Source organism: Neomonachus schauinslandi, chromosome 3 (assembly GCF_002201575.2).
Source record: "Neomonachus schauinslandi chromosome 3, ASM220157v2, whole genome shotgun sequence".
NCBI classification, from domain to species: domain Eukaryota; kingdom Metazoa; phylum Chordata; class Mammalia; order Carnivora; family Phocidae; genus Neomonachus; species Neomonachus schauinslandi.
The window spans coordinates 11,081,475-11,098,558 of NC_058405.1; the positions used below are offsets into that span (position 1 = coordinate 11,081,475).

Genomic DNA, 17,084 nt, shown 5'->3' on the forward strand with positions numbered 1-17,084 from the left:
AGAAAGGATAAGGAAACTGGTATGGGCTGAACTGTGTCCCCCCTCCCCGCCCCCAATTCCCATGTTTAAGCCCTAACCCCTAGTACCTCAGAATATGACTGTATTTGGAGATAAGGGTCTTTAAAGAGGCAATTAAGTTAAAATGAGGTCATTAGGATGGGCCCTAATCCAACATGACTAATGTCCTTAAAAGAAGAGATTAGGACACAGACAATACACACACACACACACACACACACACACACACACACACACACAGAAGACAGACCATGTGAAGACACAGGGGGATGACGGCCAGCTGCAGGCCAAAGAGAGGGGCCTCCAGAGGAAATCATCCCTGCAAACGTCTTCATTTTAGACTCCTAGTCTCCAGAACTGTGAGAAAATACAATTTCTGTTGGTTAAGCCACCCTGTCTGTGGTATGTTGATATGGCAGCTCTAGGAAACTAATCCAGGAACAAATTTGAGAAATTAAAATCTAGGTAAGAGTACGGAACTCGGGGCACCTGGGTGGCTCAGATGGTTAAGCGTCTGCCTTCGGCTCAGGTCATGATCCCAGGGTCCTGGGATCGAGTCCCGCATCGGGCTCCCTGCTAGGCGGGGAGCCTGCTTCTCTCCCTCTGCCTCTGCCTCTCTCTCTCTCTCTGACTTTCATGAATTAAAAAAAAAAAAAGAGTACGGAACTCAAAGACCCAAAATAGTTTACAACATGCTTTAACACAAAAACCTAACTGAAACTATCTGACAAGTTTACCTATTCACATCTGTGTAATAAAAACTTCCTCAACTTTCTAATAAGACTCAATAAATATTACGGGAAAGTATAATATAGCCCACTTTGTATTCTCACTTTCCTAGGATACTGACTTCAAATATTCCAGAACATCCTGGTTCTGGCTTACTTAGGCCAGTTTGATAATCCTGGCCTCTATGACTTAAAAAATAATCAAAAAGGTCCACTTCAGCCCAAATCTAAAATGTCCCTTTGATGCAGTTTTACAAATTAGTCACAAATCCATTTCTCTGTAATTTCTCCTAATTCCACCAATTATTCTTTCAATCAATGCTCCAACTCCAAAAAGACCAAACTCGTTTAGTATGGATGGTCCTGAATATTTTTAAAATCCAAAACTGCTCTGAAAATAGAACACGATATTTGTTCAGTTATAGCCAACTCTTAGAAACCAGAATATGGGTTGCAATAATTTTTAATTTTTAAATAAGTGAAATAGCAAAGGGTAAGAACCAATTTAGAGTTTCTAAAAATCCTTCTGGAATATAAAGATCCCACATGGTGCAGGATTATCTGATGGGAGGTGGGGTGTCTGGTCTCCATAGAATTTCAACAATTCCATTGCACTTTTTCTTCCATCCCATCACAAAAGTAGATTCCTTCTTCATTGTGGCAATTATATATAAGCAACTGACTAAGGTCTAACAAAAGTGGGAAATTCAGCCCTCTGTTCTTAAGGATATGGAATAGCCAGTTGACCACGCCTGGGCTCCTAACTACCATAAGACGTTATTCCTTTCTACTTAAGAGTGTTCCAACTCTTATAATCTTTGTAGATTACATAAAGGCTGTTTTTCCAAAGCACTAAAATCTAATCATAACTTACATTTGGAAATAAACAATTATACACACACACACACACGAATTTGGAAAGGTATATTCAGGGTCCTAACATTAATCTTAGCACAAGGGCCTAAGCAGAAATAGCTTACGAATTTAACACTTTTACCAATCAGTTTCATTTTTAGAAGATTTCCACCTCCATTTTTCTCTTAGACTCTTACACAAACACCCTTATGATAAAAAGATGTCTTTCAAAGTGGTTTATTACAAGTATGTTTGTTCATTTATAATAATTTTGCAGTTAACTGACAAAAGAATAATAAAAGAAAGTTATTAATTTGTAGCTCAGTTTGCCATCTGAAAAAACTTGACTACTGGCAAGCTTTACTAATAATGACAACAGTAACAGTAAACATGTTAACCAATATTTAACAAACATAGCATGTGGAATATTTACTGGTGAGAGTCTCTCACTCAGGAAGAAGAATGAGTGCTTAGTCTAAACCAGGCACTTTCCTGAGCATTTTACATCAATTACTCTGTTAATGCTCACAATCCTATAATGCACTTGCCACAGTTACTGTCACTTTATAGATGAGGACAGTGAGGCATAGCGAAGTTAATTAAGGAACTTCCTTATAGTCATACAACTCGGAAGGAGTAGAGCTAGGATTTACTTGCACTAAGTCAAAGTAATGGATGGTTGCAATTAATGAAAGCAACGACTAAAGGAGTTCCCCATTAGTCAGCTCTGGTTGTTCTGAACCACTTTAGGGTCTAGAACCTCACTAAATTTCTCTCTAGAAAAGCATGTACCCAATTTCAGAGGGTCCACAGACTCCCCCAAAGCTCATTAATGAGATCCAGATAGCCCTGGTTAAATATTTCTGCTTTGGGAAGATGGCAAAACCAGTATGATTCACCACCTCTCCACTCCAAATCCCACGGTCGCTATTCCCCCAGTCAGTGAGTATCACAGGATACTGCAGAGACATCTGGGGGAAAGTGAGACCCAATAGCAAGTACTGGGCTCTGGGCTCTTGTCTCTCATAGGCTGGGGGAAACCCAGAGGCCAGCTTCAGAGATCTCCAGGGAAAGATGTGAAAGAAGAGGTCAGGGAGTCAGTTTGGCCTGCAGAGATCCATGCAGCCTGAAAACAAAGTCACTAAAGGGTCCAAAAGAGTCCCTGGTCACTTTGCTAAGAAATCCAAGTAGTCAATAAATATTAGCTAGATTCTGCCCTTGAGACCAAGACAATGCTAAGAGATATATGCTCTTCCTGACCTCAGGAGTAGATACGGTTGTATCTTCAACCACTCAAAGGACTGCTGCCACTTCGAATATTACACCAAACAGCACTCAGTACCAAACCCAAAATCAACCACAGTAAAACCACGGCAAGTGGCTTACCCACCAGAGACAGGGCAAGCATTCAGAATAATGACTACAGACACCCAAGAGAAACAGAGCAATTGAGGAACGGGGGGAAAAAAATCCAAAAAGCAATAGGGCAATAAGAAACTTTTCAAGAGTAGCCATACATGCACATACCCCCATATAGAAGGAAACTTTCTGGGATAAAATAACACGATTTCCCAATTATGCAGTTTAGCTGATTACTTTAAGGAGAAGACGATCACCATTAGAACTCAAATTAGTAGCCTGGAAGAGCAACATAAAGAGTTAACATCAAAAGCAGAACACAAATACAAAATGAGAGTAATCATGAGCGGGAGGACACAAGCTTCAGAGGGCTTGTCCAGTACACTTAACCCACAATAAAAGGAGTTCCCAAAGGAGAAAATGAATAGATGAGAAAAGGAAAGGAAACAATTAACAGAAAAAAACTTTCTCTGAAATGAAGAAACACTTAAATCTGTACACTTCAAAGAACACCCAGAATAAAAGGCAGAATTCATGGGCATAAACACACACCTAGGCATGTCCTGGTGGAGACAAAAAAATCCCTGAGTTCCAATGATCAAGAGGAAAGTGGGCCACCTTTCAGACAGCAACACTACATTACATATAATGGAAGACAAATCAGAATGACCTCAGACTTAATACGAGAAGCCAGAAAACAGCAGAGTGTATTAACCACTGAAAGAGAAGAACAGAAACCCAAGAATCCTAGAATCAAAATACCATTCCCCTTCAGGCTAAAGAAATATATGAGGATGTGGCATTTCTGAGCATACAGCCTCCATAAATTCCAGCCGAAGCAACTTCAAGAAAAAATGCTCTAATGAAACCAATGAACGAGGGCAGAAATCTCAAAGAAGGGAAAGACAGAGAACATATAGAAAGGAGAAACCTGTGCACGCACAAGCTAAAAGCAAGTCTGGAAACAGAAGAGATCAACTACAAGGGAAAACCAAACACAGCCTAGAGGTATGAGATAATCTCAGAGAATCTTCAGTGTTGCAAAGTTGGGGCAATCAGTTATATACTCTTTACAACTATAAATGGAGAAAATGCCAGTCTAAACAGGAAGATGAACACAAACAAAATGTTAAAGGACAAGAGAATTTCCAATCTACCAATGGGAAACAACAAGAATAATTAGCAATTTAATTCAAGCAACAAATAAAAAAGGGGAAAACAGAAAAAAGGAATACTGAAATACAAGTAAAGATGAAATAAAATCAAGTATTTAAAAGTAGAAGGACTAAATTTTCATACTAAAAGAGTATCAGATTGGGCTTTTTATTTAAACTTCACAAAACACAAAACAAGTGATTAAGAAGGCTTTGAAAGAAAAAAGGCAAATAAAACAAAAAGAAGGCGATGCAACATAATAGGAGTCAAGGTGGAATTTAAAATTAAAACCTCTGAACAAGACAAAGATACTATGTAATAATAAAAGGCATACAACTCATGTAGAATAGTCAGAAACCTATACATATCAAATTATTTTACAGGTAAATATGCAAAGTAAACATTTAAAATTCAAGGAAAACTTGTATAATGAATACATATGTATATGTACAATGAAGTAATAGACGAAATTACATAATGTCTGAAATTTTTATTAAAATATTCCAGCTAGGGGCGCCTGGGTGGCTCAGTTGTTAAGCGTCTGCCTTCGGCTCAGGTCATGGTCCCAGGGTCCTGGGATCGAGCCCTGCATCGGGCTCCCTGCTCAGCGGAGCGCCTGCTTCTCCCTCTCCCACTCCCCCTGCCTGTGTTCCCTCTCTTTCTGTGTCTCTCTCTGTCAAATAAATAAATAAAATCTTAAAAAAAAAAAAAAATTCCAGCTAAAAGTGGCAAAAGCACGGAAAAGAAGGTATACATAAAACAATACTGCCAACATAAACATGAAGCTAGGCTACAGATTCAGGGGACTTTCCCATACCACTCTTGCTACTCTTAGTACCTCTGTATGTTTGAAGATTGCCACGTGTCAAAGAGACAAAAAAAACTGACACAGAGGAAGAAAAAAAAGGAAGAAAGGAAAGAGGGGAAAAAAGGAAAGAAATAAGAAAGAGGGAAGAGCCAAAGAAAGAAATGCAAAGAGGTCTTGAAAATGCAAGAATATTTAGGGCAGTGCAAATATTCTGCATGATACCTAATGGTGGATACAGGTCACTTATACATTAGTCAAAACCCTCAGGATGCACAACAACCAAGAGCGAATCCTAATGTAAATACGGACTTTAGCTAGTAACAATGTATCAACATTTGTATCAACATCTGTAACAATGTATTGACAATTATATCAACATTTACAATTTCATCAATTGTAACGAATGTACCATACTAAGACAACACCTTACTAATAGGGGGAATTGAGAGTGGATGGGTAAAGGGGTATATGGAAACGCTCTGACTTACTGCTCATTTTTCTATAAACCTAAAATTGTTCTGAAAAATAAAATCTATTTTTAAAATTATGATGAAAAACTTAATGTATCTCTAAATCAAACAGATCCAATTAAAAAAGAAAGAAATCTAGAGGAATATGAATAAAACAATCAATAACCTTCAAAAACCTTGATTTGTATTACCTCAAAAAATACTGAAAGTCTATCACAGAAGTGATTAGAACAATGCTTAAAGACCTACAACTGAGAAAGATACCAGTACAAATTGATTCACATCTGAGTTTTAATATTTAAGGAATAATGCCTATTATCACCTATATAATATTCCCACAGTTTCAAAAAATACATAGAACTTTATTACTCAAATCTGGTAAAGATGGTATTTAAAAAAGTAAAAATTGGAAATCATTATATTAGCACACAAATCCAGTAAAGTAACAAAAGGAAAATCATTATGTCTAATTAAAAAAATTTTTTTAAAGATTTTATTTATTTATTTGACAGAGAGAGACACAGCGAGAGAGGGAACACAAGCAGGGGGAGTGGGAGAGGGAGAAGCAGGCCTCCCGCTGAGCAGGGAGCCCGATGCGGGACTCGATCCCAGGACCCTGGGATCATGACCCGAGCCGAAGGCAGACGCTTAACGACTGAGCTACCCAGGCGCCCCTATGTCTAATTAAAATTTATTCCAGGAATGTAAAGCAAAAGTATCAAAAGAGGCTATAATGTTAATAAACTAAAAGTTAAAGCTGTTTTCCTTATTAGTAATTGGTAGACCACTAGCAGTTTTGGCTACAACTAGAGACAAAGATAAGATCTTACAAATTTCTAGATGGGGAAAAAAAAAAAAACTTTAAACAAATGCTCAAGAATCAGAATACATCTCAATATCAAAAGTTGAAACTAGTAAAATGCAGGGGGGAAAAGGCCTTCAAAATGCTAATGAAAAGTTATTTCCAATCCAGAATTCTATACTCAAAACTTTAGAAGAAAATTTAGGAGAAAGTCTTTGTGACCTTAGGTTAGACAAAGATTTCTTAGGTATGACACCAAAAGTACAATCCATAAATGGAAAAAAAAAAAAAAAAAAACGGTAAATTGGGCTTTATCATTAAAAACTTTTGTGTTTCAAAGGACACCATTAAGAAAACAGACAAGCCACAGGTTGGGAGAAAATATCTACAAATCATGTATCTGTATCAAGAATGTATAAAGAATTCTTAAAGCTCAATAAGAAGAAGATAAACCAATTCAAAATTAGGTAAAGGATGGGATTAGACACTGCAACCAAAGGAAATACATGATTGACTAACAAGCACATGAAGAGAGATCTGATACCACTAAGCATTAAGGAAATGCAAATTAAAACCATAATGAGATAGCACTTCGTATACACTAGAATGGCTACCATTAAAAGGCAATAAAAAAGACCCGTTCAGGAGGATATAGAAATGTAGAGAAACTGGAACTCTCACACATTACTCATGGAAACATAAAATGATACACCGTTTGGGAAAACAGTTTGACAGTTTCACAATTTACCACACAACCAACAATTCCACTCTAAGTATCTATCCAAGAGAAATGAAACAATTTGTCCAAAGACTTATATGTAAATCTTCACAGCAGCATTATTCCTAACAGTCAAAAAGTGGCAACAATTCAGATATTCACCAACTTGTAAGCAGATAAGATATATGATATCCACACAATGCAATTCTATTCAGCAATAAAAAAGAACGGACTACTGAAACACATTACGGCATAAATAAACCTCAAAAACATTATGCTAAGAAGTCAGACACGAACGACTACATACTGTTTGATTTCATATATACAGAATGTCCAGAAAAGGCCAATGTAAAAACTATCAAAACAAAGTAAATTAACGGTTGCCTGGGAGTGGAGATGTAAAAAACGGAAGGACTATTAATGTGCACAGTATCTTCATGGGGTGATGCCAATGTTCTATTGTGCGATTCTGCTGGAGTAGCACAACTTTGTATTTACTAAAATTCACTGACTTATTGTCTTCTTCCATTTGGGCTGCTGGAACAGAATAACATGGAATGGGTGGCTCATACAAACAGAAATTTATTTCTTGCAGTACTCAGGCTGGGAAGTCCAAGATCAAGGTGCCAGCCAATTCAGTGTCTTGTGGGAGTCACTTCCTACTTCATAGATGGCAGTCTTCTCACTCACTAATCACATAACAGAAGGGGTAAGGTTTCTCTCTGGGCTATCTTTTATGAGGTCACAAATTCCACTCGTGAGGGATCCATCCTCATAATCTAATCACCTCCCCAAAGCCCCACCTCCAAATACCATCACCTTGGAAGTTATGTTTTAACATATGAGTTTGGGAGGGATACAAACATCCAGTCTATTGCATTTGTATACTTAAAATGGATGAATGTGGCGCCTGGGTGACTCAGCTGGTTGAGCGTCTGACTCCTGGTTTCAGCTCAGGTCATGATCTCAAGGTCCTGGGATCAAGTGTCCCCCCCCCCCCCCCAAGTCAGGCTCTGTGCTCAGCAGGGAGTCTGCTTGAAATTCTCTGTCCCCCTCTCCATCTGCCCTTCCTCCTGCTCACACGTTCTCGCTCTCTAATAAATCTTTAAAAAAAAGAAAAGAAAAAAGATTCAACCAAAGCTAGCTAAGTAAATAGACAGATAAATAAATAAAATGGATGAATGTTGCAATCTGCAAATTATACCACGAGAAAAACTATTGGGTTTTTTTCCCCAATAAGTTAATAGAGAGTCATCTGCACTCATGTAAATTCTCATATAATGTAGATCCTGGGCACTTGTTCTCAAGAAGTTACTTAAAGACATATTCCAGGAAAAAAAGGGAATAAACCACAAAATGGTTTATGACAAAAATCTAGGAGAAAAAAGATCCAAAAAGAGAAGCATAAAGAATCTTCAGGACAAAGCAGGGAAATCTCAGCTAAAAAGCCAAAATACAAATGGAGACGGCAACCAACATAGACTACAGAAGATTAAAAAGAAACCAAATATTTCTACAAAAAGACGAAATTGCAGAAAACTCAATGTGCCTGAATATATTCAAACATGGGACAAGTTTGTGGATAAATCAGTGACAGGCACACTGAAAACTAAGCAAAGATAATTTTTAGTGGGAGAGAAAAAATGGTGCAGGAAAGTGAAAGTAATCTGAGGTGACAACAGGACTGCTGTGAATCGCGTTCACACTGTGATCATAATAAAATTCCAAATACTGAGCTAACCCAAATCATGACAGAGTGGCAATAGGAAGATGGGAAGTGTGCATTTGTGCAGTGGGTGTGGCAAGGTGGGAAACTGATAGAAGAAAATGGAAGACTGAGAAAGACCTATATACATATATTGATTAAAAAGACAGAAAAAATATTAAAAGAATCAACTAAATTAATTAAAATTGGTCAGAGCCATCAATACTAGGCTCCCCTGTGAGAGGCAGGCAATAACTGTCCCTAAACAAAGGCAGAGGACAAGCAAGACCTTTCCTCCTCCCTTTCCCTCCCTAGCAGCCCTGGCTGTTCCCTGCCCAAAGCTAGAGTTCCCCACACATATCAGTTTAAAGAGCCTTCCCTCTTCCAAGTGATTTCTCATTTCTCCTTTTTCTGTTTTTTTTTTTTTTTTTCCCTTTTTTGGTGGGTTTTGGTCGTTACTCAAGGGTTGCTATTGGATCAAAAAGCCAGGAACATGCTAATTCAGCTGTTTTAAACCCCATGATTTTATATCCAGGTGAAAATTTATCAATTATAAAGGTAAACTTATCACCCACCTAAGAACTCAGAAGATACAGTATCCATGGATACCTCTCAAAAATAAATTCTTGATTTTAAAAAGAAACAGAAGAACCAACTAACCATAAGATGAATCAAAATGAAGAACTGATTAATCACAAAGCTATGGTAAGCTGCAGATGGTGACCATGAAAACAATTTAAAATACAAAATGGGAAGAACTAGAAGAGCCGTGCCTAAAAAAAGTCATGTTACAATAATACAAAATTAATAATAAAAATAGTAAAAATGAAGAGTTAGGGGGAAAGACAGCAGGATCAAATATAAATATGCCAATTTCCATTCATTTTGGTAAAAGGGAAACAATACATTCTCTCAAATTGGAGTATGAAGAAATAGGATGATAAAAATATAAATGGTTTCAATAACCATTTTTCTTATTCAGAACATCTTTTAAGGAATTAATATCTCTGGAAAATTAGAAACATTTATCTAATACTTCAGCAATTTCATCATTTTAATATCTTTTTCTTTGGTTAAATATAAATGAAATAAGCTTATTCTAAAACATCATATGGAAAAATAAGAGTAATGAGAAAGGAATAGTCCTGCTGGATACTGTGTTATAATACAGAGATATAACATCTGAAATAGTGTGGTACTAGCACATGATTAAACAGACAGGTTAAAAAAAGAAAACAGTCAAATAAACATCTGCATACGTATGAGAATTCAGGATATAATTAAGGTGACTTCTAACTACTACAAAAAAGAATGATTATTCAAAAATGTTTGTGACAGGTAGCCATTTTTTAAATTAAAAAAATCAAATCAAATCCCAGATGGAATGGAAATTTCACCAGGAATGATGAAATAAGTACTAAAAGAAAACATGAAATAAAAATGTTTAATTTTTTAGTAGTAAAAACCTAAGTAGGGGCGCCTGGGTGGCTCAGTCGTTAAGCGTCTGCCTTCGGCTCAGGTCATGATCCCAGGGTCCTGAGATCGAGCCCCGCATCAGGCTCTCTGCTCAGCAGGAAGCCTGCTTCTCCCTCTCCCACTCCCCCTGCTTGTGTTCCCTCTCACGCTGTGTCTCTGTCAAATAAATAAAATCTTTAAAAAAAAAAAAAAAAAAGGAAAGAAAAGCCTAAGTATGTTCTAACACCAGAAATGATAAGAGATTTAAAATTCAGCTGTAAGATTTAAAAACAAAAAATTTCTAAATAGAAAGAAAGAACAATATACAAAGTCAAAAAGGCAACATGTGAAGGAAAAATAAATCACATCTGGGTTTGTTTTTTTTTTTTTTTAATCTACATTTATTTGATAATCTTACCAGGAAACGGTTTGTGGATGGGAGAAGAAACCAATTACTTACAGAACATCTTAGCATTATTCCCCACACCTTATTTCCATATGGGGCAATGTGATCAAGGTCTGATTTCCCTGTGCATGCAGAGGGGTAAGCAGCACAGGAAAGGAAGCCCAAAACTATTACACTCAGAACTTATGTAAGAGTTGCTGCCTTATCTGCCCTTCCTCTACTCCGGGGGGGGTACGAGCACATACAAACTTGGCTCTGGAATATATACCTGTCTTTCTGAGGAGAGAAAGGGAATGTCAACAAATGGCTCTGAGGAAAAAAAGTAAGACTTTCCAGCACTCTCTACCTTAAAGTTGGTATCCTTCAATCTCTGTGCCAAAAGTCTTTGTTTAGAAAGCCCTCACTCTGTAGCAATGTGAAAAATATTCATGGAGCATTGCTTCTTCATGATACCACAAATGGCTTATTGCTTAAAAATAAAGGACACCTTTAATAAGAAAACCCAGAGGGCAAAGGGGCTAATGGTCAATTCAAAGAAAATGAAATGTTAATCAACCTATGAAGAAAAATTCAACCTCACTCATAATAAGGAAAATGAAAATGATATACTATTTTTCACTAACAGAAAAAGACCAAAAGTCAAAGATCCTTTGGACTAGGGAGTAAAAGACACTGATAATACTTAACTAAATTACTAAAATTCGTATTTCCCCAGAAATTCTACTTCCACACATGCAAAGTGATGATATAAAGGACCATTCATAATTGTCAATATTTGCGATAGCAAAATACTGGGGAAACTACCAATAGGAAACTGGTGAAATTACAGGATTACATCTACAACTGGGTATTAAAAAATCATAAAAATGAGGATAACGCTTTAAGTTAGGTATGGAACATTACCAAAGATACATTGTTAAGTAAAACAAAGGTTGCCTCCAGAGGAAAATCAAATGGTTGCGATAAAAACGTGGTATGGAGAGTGACTTTTCTGTTATATACTCTTCTGAACCATTTGGATTTTTTCTTTTCTTTCTTTCTTTTTTTTTTTAACAAAATATTGCCAATTCTTAGTTTTACCATTCAATACGAAACTAACATTATTCAAGCAAAATCACATATAATTTAGTTAATTAAAATAGCATTTTAACAAAATTATGGTTTTTGGTAGAGTATTTCTCCAGCTCCCTACCCAACTTTCATAAACAGAAAGAAGGAAACAGGTGATATATCTACAGATACATATGTGTGGGTGGATACGTATGGGAGCTTCTACTACAGAAAATGAAGAGACCATTTCAAGCAAAAGGAGTAACATATAAAAAGCACATAGAGGTCAAAATGAATGGCATACTCAAGAAAGAAAGAAGTCTCTCCTAACTAGTACATCAAGAATGGCACTGGCAGGAAAGAGGACTCTGAGGCAAGGTGAAGGACACAGTGAAAAGGAACCTTTAAGGAAGAAGCACTATCATTAAGAAACAGAAAACTAACAACTGTGAACACAAATAAACATATACAAGGACAGCATAGATAATTCTGATAAATAAATTTTAACCAGACTGAGACCAAAACCAGTCAATTGAATCTATGCACCAAACACTTTCTCAGTGTTACATCTCTTTAAGAAGAAACTGTATTTATTTCAAATTTCACTCTTAAAAAAAAAAAAAAAAATCAAGCAAAGTAAAGATGCTATCCACATTTCTGTTACCAGAAAAAAGTGTATAACTTCTGAAGCTGGAAAAAGTGACAGTTCAATCAAGATATTTCAAGAAAGGAAAAAACAAAAAAAGAACACAGACAATTATAGCTCTCCAGGCTCAAAATGAAACACTAATTAGAGATAACATATATCTTAGAAGATGAAGAATTTGGCAAATGTGCCTTAAGTATGATAATTTAAGGTTAGTAAAGAAATTTGAAAAAGAAACTCTAGGGGCGCCTGGGTGGCTCAGTCGTTAAGCGTCTGCCTTCGGCTCAGGTCATGATCCCGGGGTCCTGGGATCGAGCCCCGCGTCGGGCTCTCCGCTCCGTGGGGAAGCCTGCTTCTCCCTCTCCCACTCCCCCTGCTTGTGTTCCCTCTCTCGCTGTGTCTCTCTCTGTCAAATAAATAAATAAAATCTTTAAAAAAAAAAGAAAAGAAAAGAAAAAAACTCTACTATTAAAAGAACATTTGAATTGTTTAAATATCAGAAAGAAGTCTTTGAAATATATAAGAATGGCTTTCTGAATACAATGAAACCCAAGGTTCTTTAATCATGTTCCCATTCAGTCACAGCCTCTACCACCAAATATCCGCCCATCACACAGATGCTTCTAGAAAATCAAAATTAATTATCTGGTAACTGACAGGATTATGGTCACTGGAAGTAAATGCACAGTAAAGAAATATTACAACATTAAATGGGAGACACAAATGAATCCAAGTGTGATATTAAATAGCATAAAAGTAGGTACTATCAGATATAATAAAATGAATCTCTTCATGAAATTTTTTCTTTAAATTCATTTACACTCTTTTTTTGAGAGTATAGAACATAACTTGCTGACAAGTCATCAAGATATAAAATGTACACCTCAGTACCTAATGATTTTGACCAACTGCATAGCATTACTTGATATAAGTATCAACTTCCAGAGGTCTTATACCAAAACCAGCAATGAGACAAACTCAGAAAAGCTTATGGGTTGAGATAAATGAGCCAGAAACAAACAAAACACACACACACACACACACAGTAATAAAGTGTCCTAAAGACAGCACTGGTTATTAGTTGTGTAAATTCTGATAAATACCCTAACTAAAGAATCTAGTAGCTCTTTTGTCTGGAATAAAATACCAATGTCTTGTAGACACTTTCAACTGCCTTCAGAATTATATTACAAACTAGTATTCTCATCATGGCATAATAAAGTTTCCATTTTAATCAAAAACATGATTTCCTAGCTAATTATCTAATTAGATATAATTTGTTATAAAGACATATTTTTAATCAAAATCAAATCAATCTCTAAAAGGCAAAATTCTGTCACTCCTAAAGATACTCACACCAATAAATTATAGGATAAAAAAGTGATCTCAAAGACAAGTGTACGTTTTGGGCAACAACAACTAAGGTTAATATTTACACAAACTCTACAAGTATTTACGATACTGGTTTCAAATGCATCTAGATACCATAAATTCTGCCGTAATAAATGAAAACCAGCCCCATAGTGTGATCTTATAAGCATAATGTTGAAAAAAGAAGCAACGTATAGAAAATTGCATATTACATGATCCCACTGATTAAAGTTTAAAAAACAGGTACAATTAATTATATATTGCTTAGGTGTGCATAATTAAAAGGAAAACAATATAGAAATGCAAGCAAGCTTTTAGAATTCAGTCAGAACAGTAACCAGCTCTAGGAGGACAGATGAGGAATACTTAGAAGGAGAAGTTGGGGTGGGGGGGGTGGGTGGTAAGAAGGGCTGGCATTTTGGGACTTGTAGATCCACTTGATGCTTACATGGATTTTTGCTATAATAATTTTTTCAGCCATATATTGGTGTTTTATGTACTTTTCTGTATGCGTGTTTTAGTTTACACAACTTAAATAAAAGGAGAAGGGGAAGAAGGAAGGAAAGCCACTAGGTCCTCCGGAGACCTTGGTTGGAACAGAGGAAGCATGTCCCTAAGTCAACAGTTCCAGAGCAGCTGCTAGACTTCTCAACCTCATCCCAGTGGCAGAGGGGGCAGTTCCTCTAGAAGAAAATGAGCGTCATTCCTGCAAGTTACTCTAGGTACTCTTCCTTCCTCCATCCCCTTCAAAATTTTATAAGCCCTGAATCCCGTTCTGTTTATCACATCTGACAGCAGTTCTCTTAACAGTACATGAACCCTAACCAAGACAAGTCATCAAGAGAGGTTCGAAAAGAACCAAAGAGGAATTTCCAATACGGAGTGTTAACAGTAATGAGGCAGAAGGTCTAGACACTGACCATTACATTAACCTGATACTTATCTGTCATTCCCAACAGATGTCCTAGTATAAGCATAAAAATGAAACCTTTATTTAACACTTTATGAAGTTGGACTTTTGACTTTCATAAAAACAAAAAGGAGTGGGAGAGGAAGGGTAAAGTATAGAGGCACGGTAAGGAATGAAAAACAGAGTTACCTGGAGTCTTGTATTCATTTCCAAGAAATAAAAATTCTTCTTCGAGTCCACAAGGAATTCCACGGTTCCAGCAGAGGAATACTTCACTGCTTTGGCAAGAGCTACGGCTTGTTCTCCCATTGCTCTTCGAGTCTTAGAATCCAGAAAAATGCTACAAATACAGAAAGAGTAATCAACACTTTGAACAAAAGTCATCTTTTGCGTGCACCATATAAAAATGTTCTTAAAGTTTACTCAAGTGTGATCATCTGTCTCAGTTTAAGATTTTTATATCCTATGCTTTACATATGTTTATAATACATGCTTTCTGTCAAGTCAGCTTCAGATTTTTATAAAACTAAACATGTGAACCTCCCACATTATAGTGCAATTTCCATCAATTTTAGCACAATTAGTTGTTTTCAACCAGTAAAACTTAACATACACATTCAGAACTTCCCTAAGCTAAAATTGGGAGATGTGCCTTAGGGAGAACACATGTGTGCTGGGTGAGCTTTCTTCAGGCAAGTCCTGACCAGGACCAGGGGTTCAATATTAATGAATCAACAACATGCATTAAGTAAGGTGGCTTTCGACAGAAACACACATAAAACAAGGTTAAGTCAGGATATTTTCATCAAGGCTACGTATTGATTAAAATGTCCTGACTAGAGGCTCACAGAACCTAACTCTACTTCCCCTGCGTATTCGCTAATTCAGTGTTCACAGTGACTCTGTGAAATGTAACTACCACAAACAAAAAGAACTAACTGTATATCTAATATATCCTCAAAACTTTTGTTTCATAATACCAAAGTTACCCTCCAGCAGGCAAATAAAGCTTAAATGTTTTCAATAAACCCTAAAAAAAAAAAAAAAGAGTATTTGTGTATTTTCATGTATTTTGCTTCTATCTAAGAAAGGTTCTAAGAAATAGAACACTGACTACTTTTCTTCCCATGGATTAAAATTTGTGGATCAAGATTTAGGTGATTTTTATAAAATTTTTATTATGGAAAAGCAAAATGAACTTCTATGCACCTGTTTCCCATGTGGAACAATTATTAATACACAGCCAGTCTTGTGTATACCGTGCACATCTACTTTTCTACCAGGCCTACCCATTTTTTTTTTCCTACAAATTTTATTTTAAATCAAATCCCAAATTAGATATCATTTCATCTATAGAAACTTCCATATCTGTTTCTATAAGATTTGTAACATAATCACACTTAAAACATTAATAAGAACTTAATAGCATTTAATATTCAGTTAGTATTCAAATCTCCCTGATTATTTCAATTTTTTTCAGGTAATATCTTTGAATCAGAATTCATATAAGGTCCAGCCACTCCATTCACTTACTTATTTTTACATCTTTACAGTTCTTTTAACTTGTAATGCTCTCTTCCCCTTTTTCTAAGACAAGGATCTGCTCATTTTCCTCCCATTTCTCACAATCTGGGTTCAACCCCAGAATTGCACGGCATTTTAACATCCGCATTACATTTCTATTTCTCATAAACTGCTGGTTAGATCTAGAACCCTGAATAGATTTCAGGTTGGAATGGGGGAGGGGGAAGCAAGAGAACGTCACAGAGGGGAAGTGTACCTCCTAATGTCTCCCTTTTGGTGGTTAGGATTAATCAATGGATAAAACAGTTCTGCTTCAACCTAATGGATATAGGCATAGATGACATTTCAATGCTAACTAGTTGACAAAATTAATACAAAAAAAGAAACCCAAAATTAACATAATAACATTTGGAGAATCTCAAAGACAGTGGAGGGAAACTATTTTTGTACTGTCTGATCTTGTCCTTTCTCTAGTCATAAACTCTGTTAGTAACACTCAGAGCTATAAGCAACCTCATCATTGCACTCAAAACAGAGTAGTAAATTCAATTTCTAGAAACTGAAAACTGAAAATTCCACTTATTTAAGATTTTACAAATAATAATATACAAATACCTATCAAGTCACTATTAATGACCAGTTCTCATTTGGGGGTTTGTCTTTTGCTGTTTTTGTTCCTACTGCTTTAAATTTTCCTCTTTTTCTCTCAATTAAATGAGTTCAAATGAAAAACTTGTATTTCTAGAGAAAGAGAGAGGAAACAAAAATAATAGTTCAAGGTTCCTAGTCTGTGTAAGATTTTTATCCCAGGTAAAATCTGAATGGGTTTTAAATAAAAAGTTAATTACATTGAAGCAATAAGAAGAGAACACAAAACTATAAAAGTGGGTATGTCAGAGACTATCACTGTTCTACCAGCAACCCTGTACCCTTCTTCCACACAACTAAAATTTTAGCAGAGAACATGGTTACTTAATTAAAAAAAAGACATTTCCCAACTTCCCTAGCAAAGTCCCTAACTTCAGATCACTACCAAGCAATCAGCACTAGTAGGTTCTGGAGCCCTTCCTTAAACATACAGGTAGAACATTCCTTTTGCCTCTT

The 17,084-nt window shown here is 36.2% G+C and overlaps 1 protein-coding gene across 7 annotated transcripts in view; it reads right to left on the reverse strand.

Annotated features, from left to right (window-relative positions):
• Nucleotides 1–17,084, reverse strand: part of PCCA (propionyl-CoA carboxylase subunit alpha) — a 402,221-nt gene that overhangs the window by 221,391 nt on the left and 163,746 nt on the right. For all 7 annotated transcript variants that reach the window (XM_044913521.1, XM_044913520.1, XM_044913518.1 and 4 more), the window contains one exon: nucleotides 14,646–14,796. In XM_044913521.1, coding sequence (XP_044769456.1) covers nucleotides 14,646–14,796 — 151 coding nt within the window. The remainder of the gene's footprint in view (nucleotides 1–14,645; nucleotides 14,797–17,084) is intronic.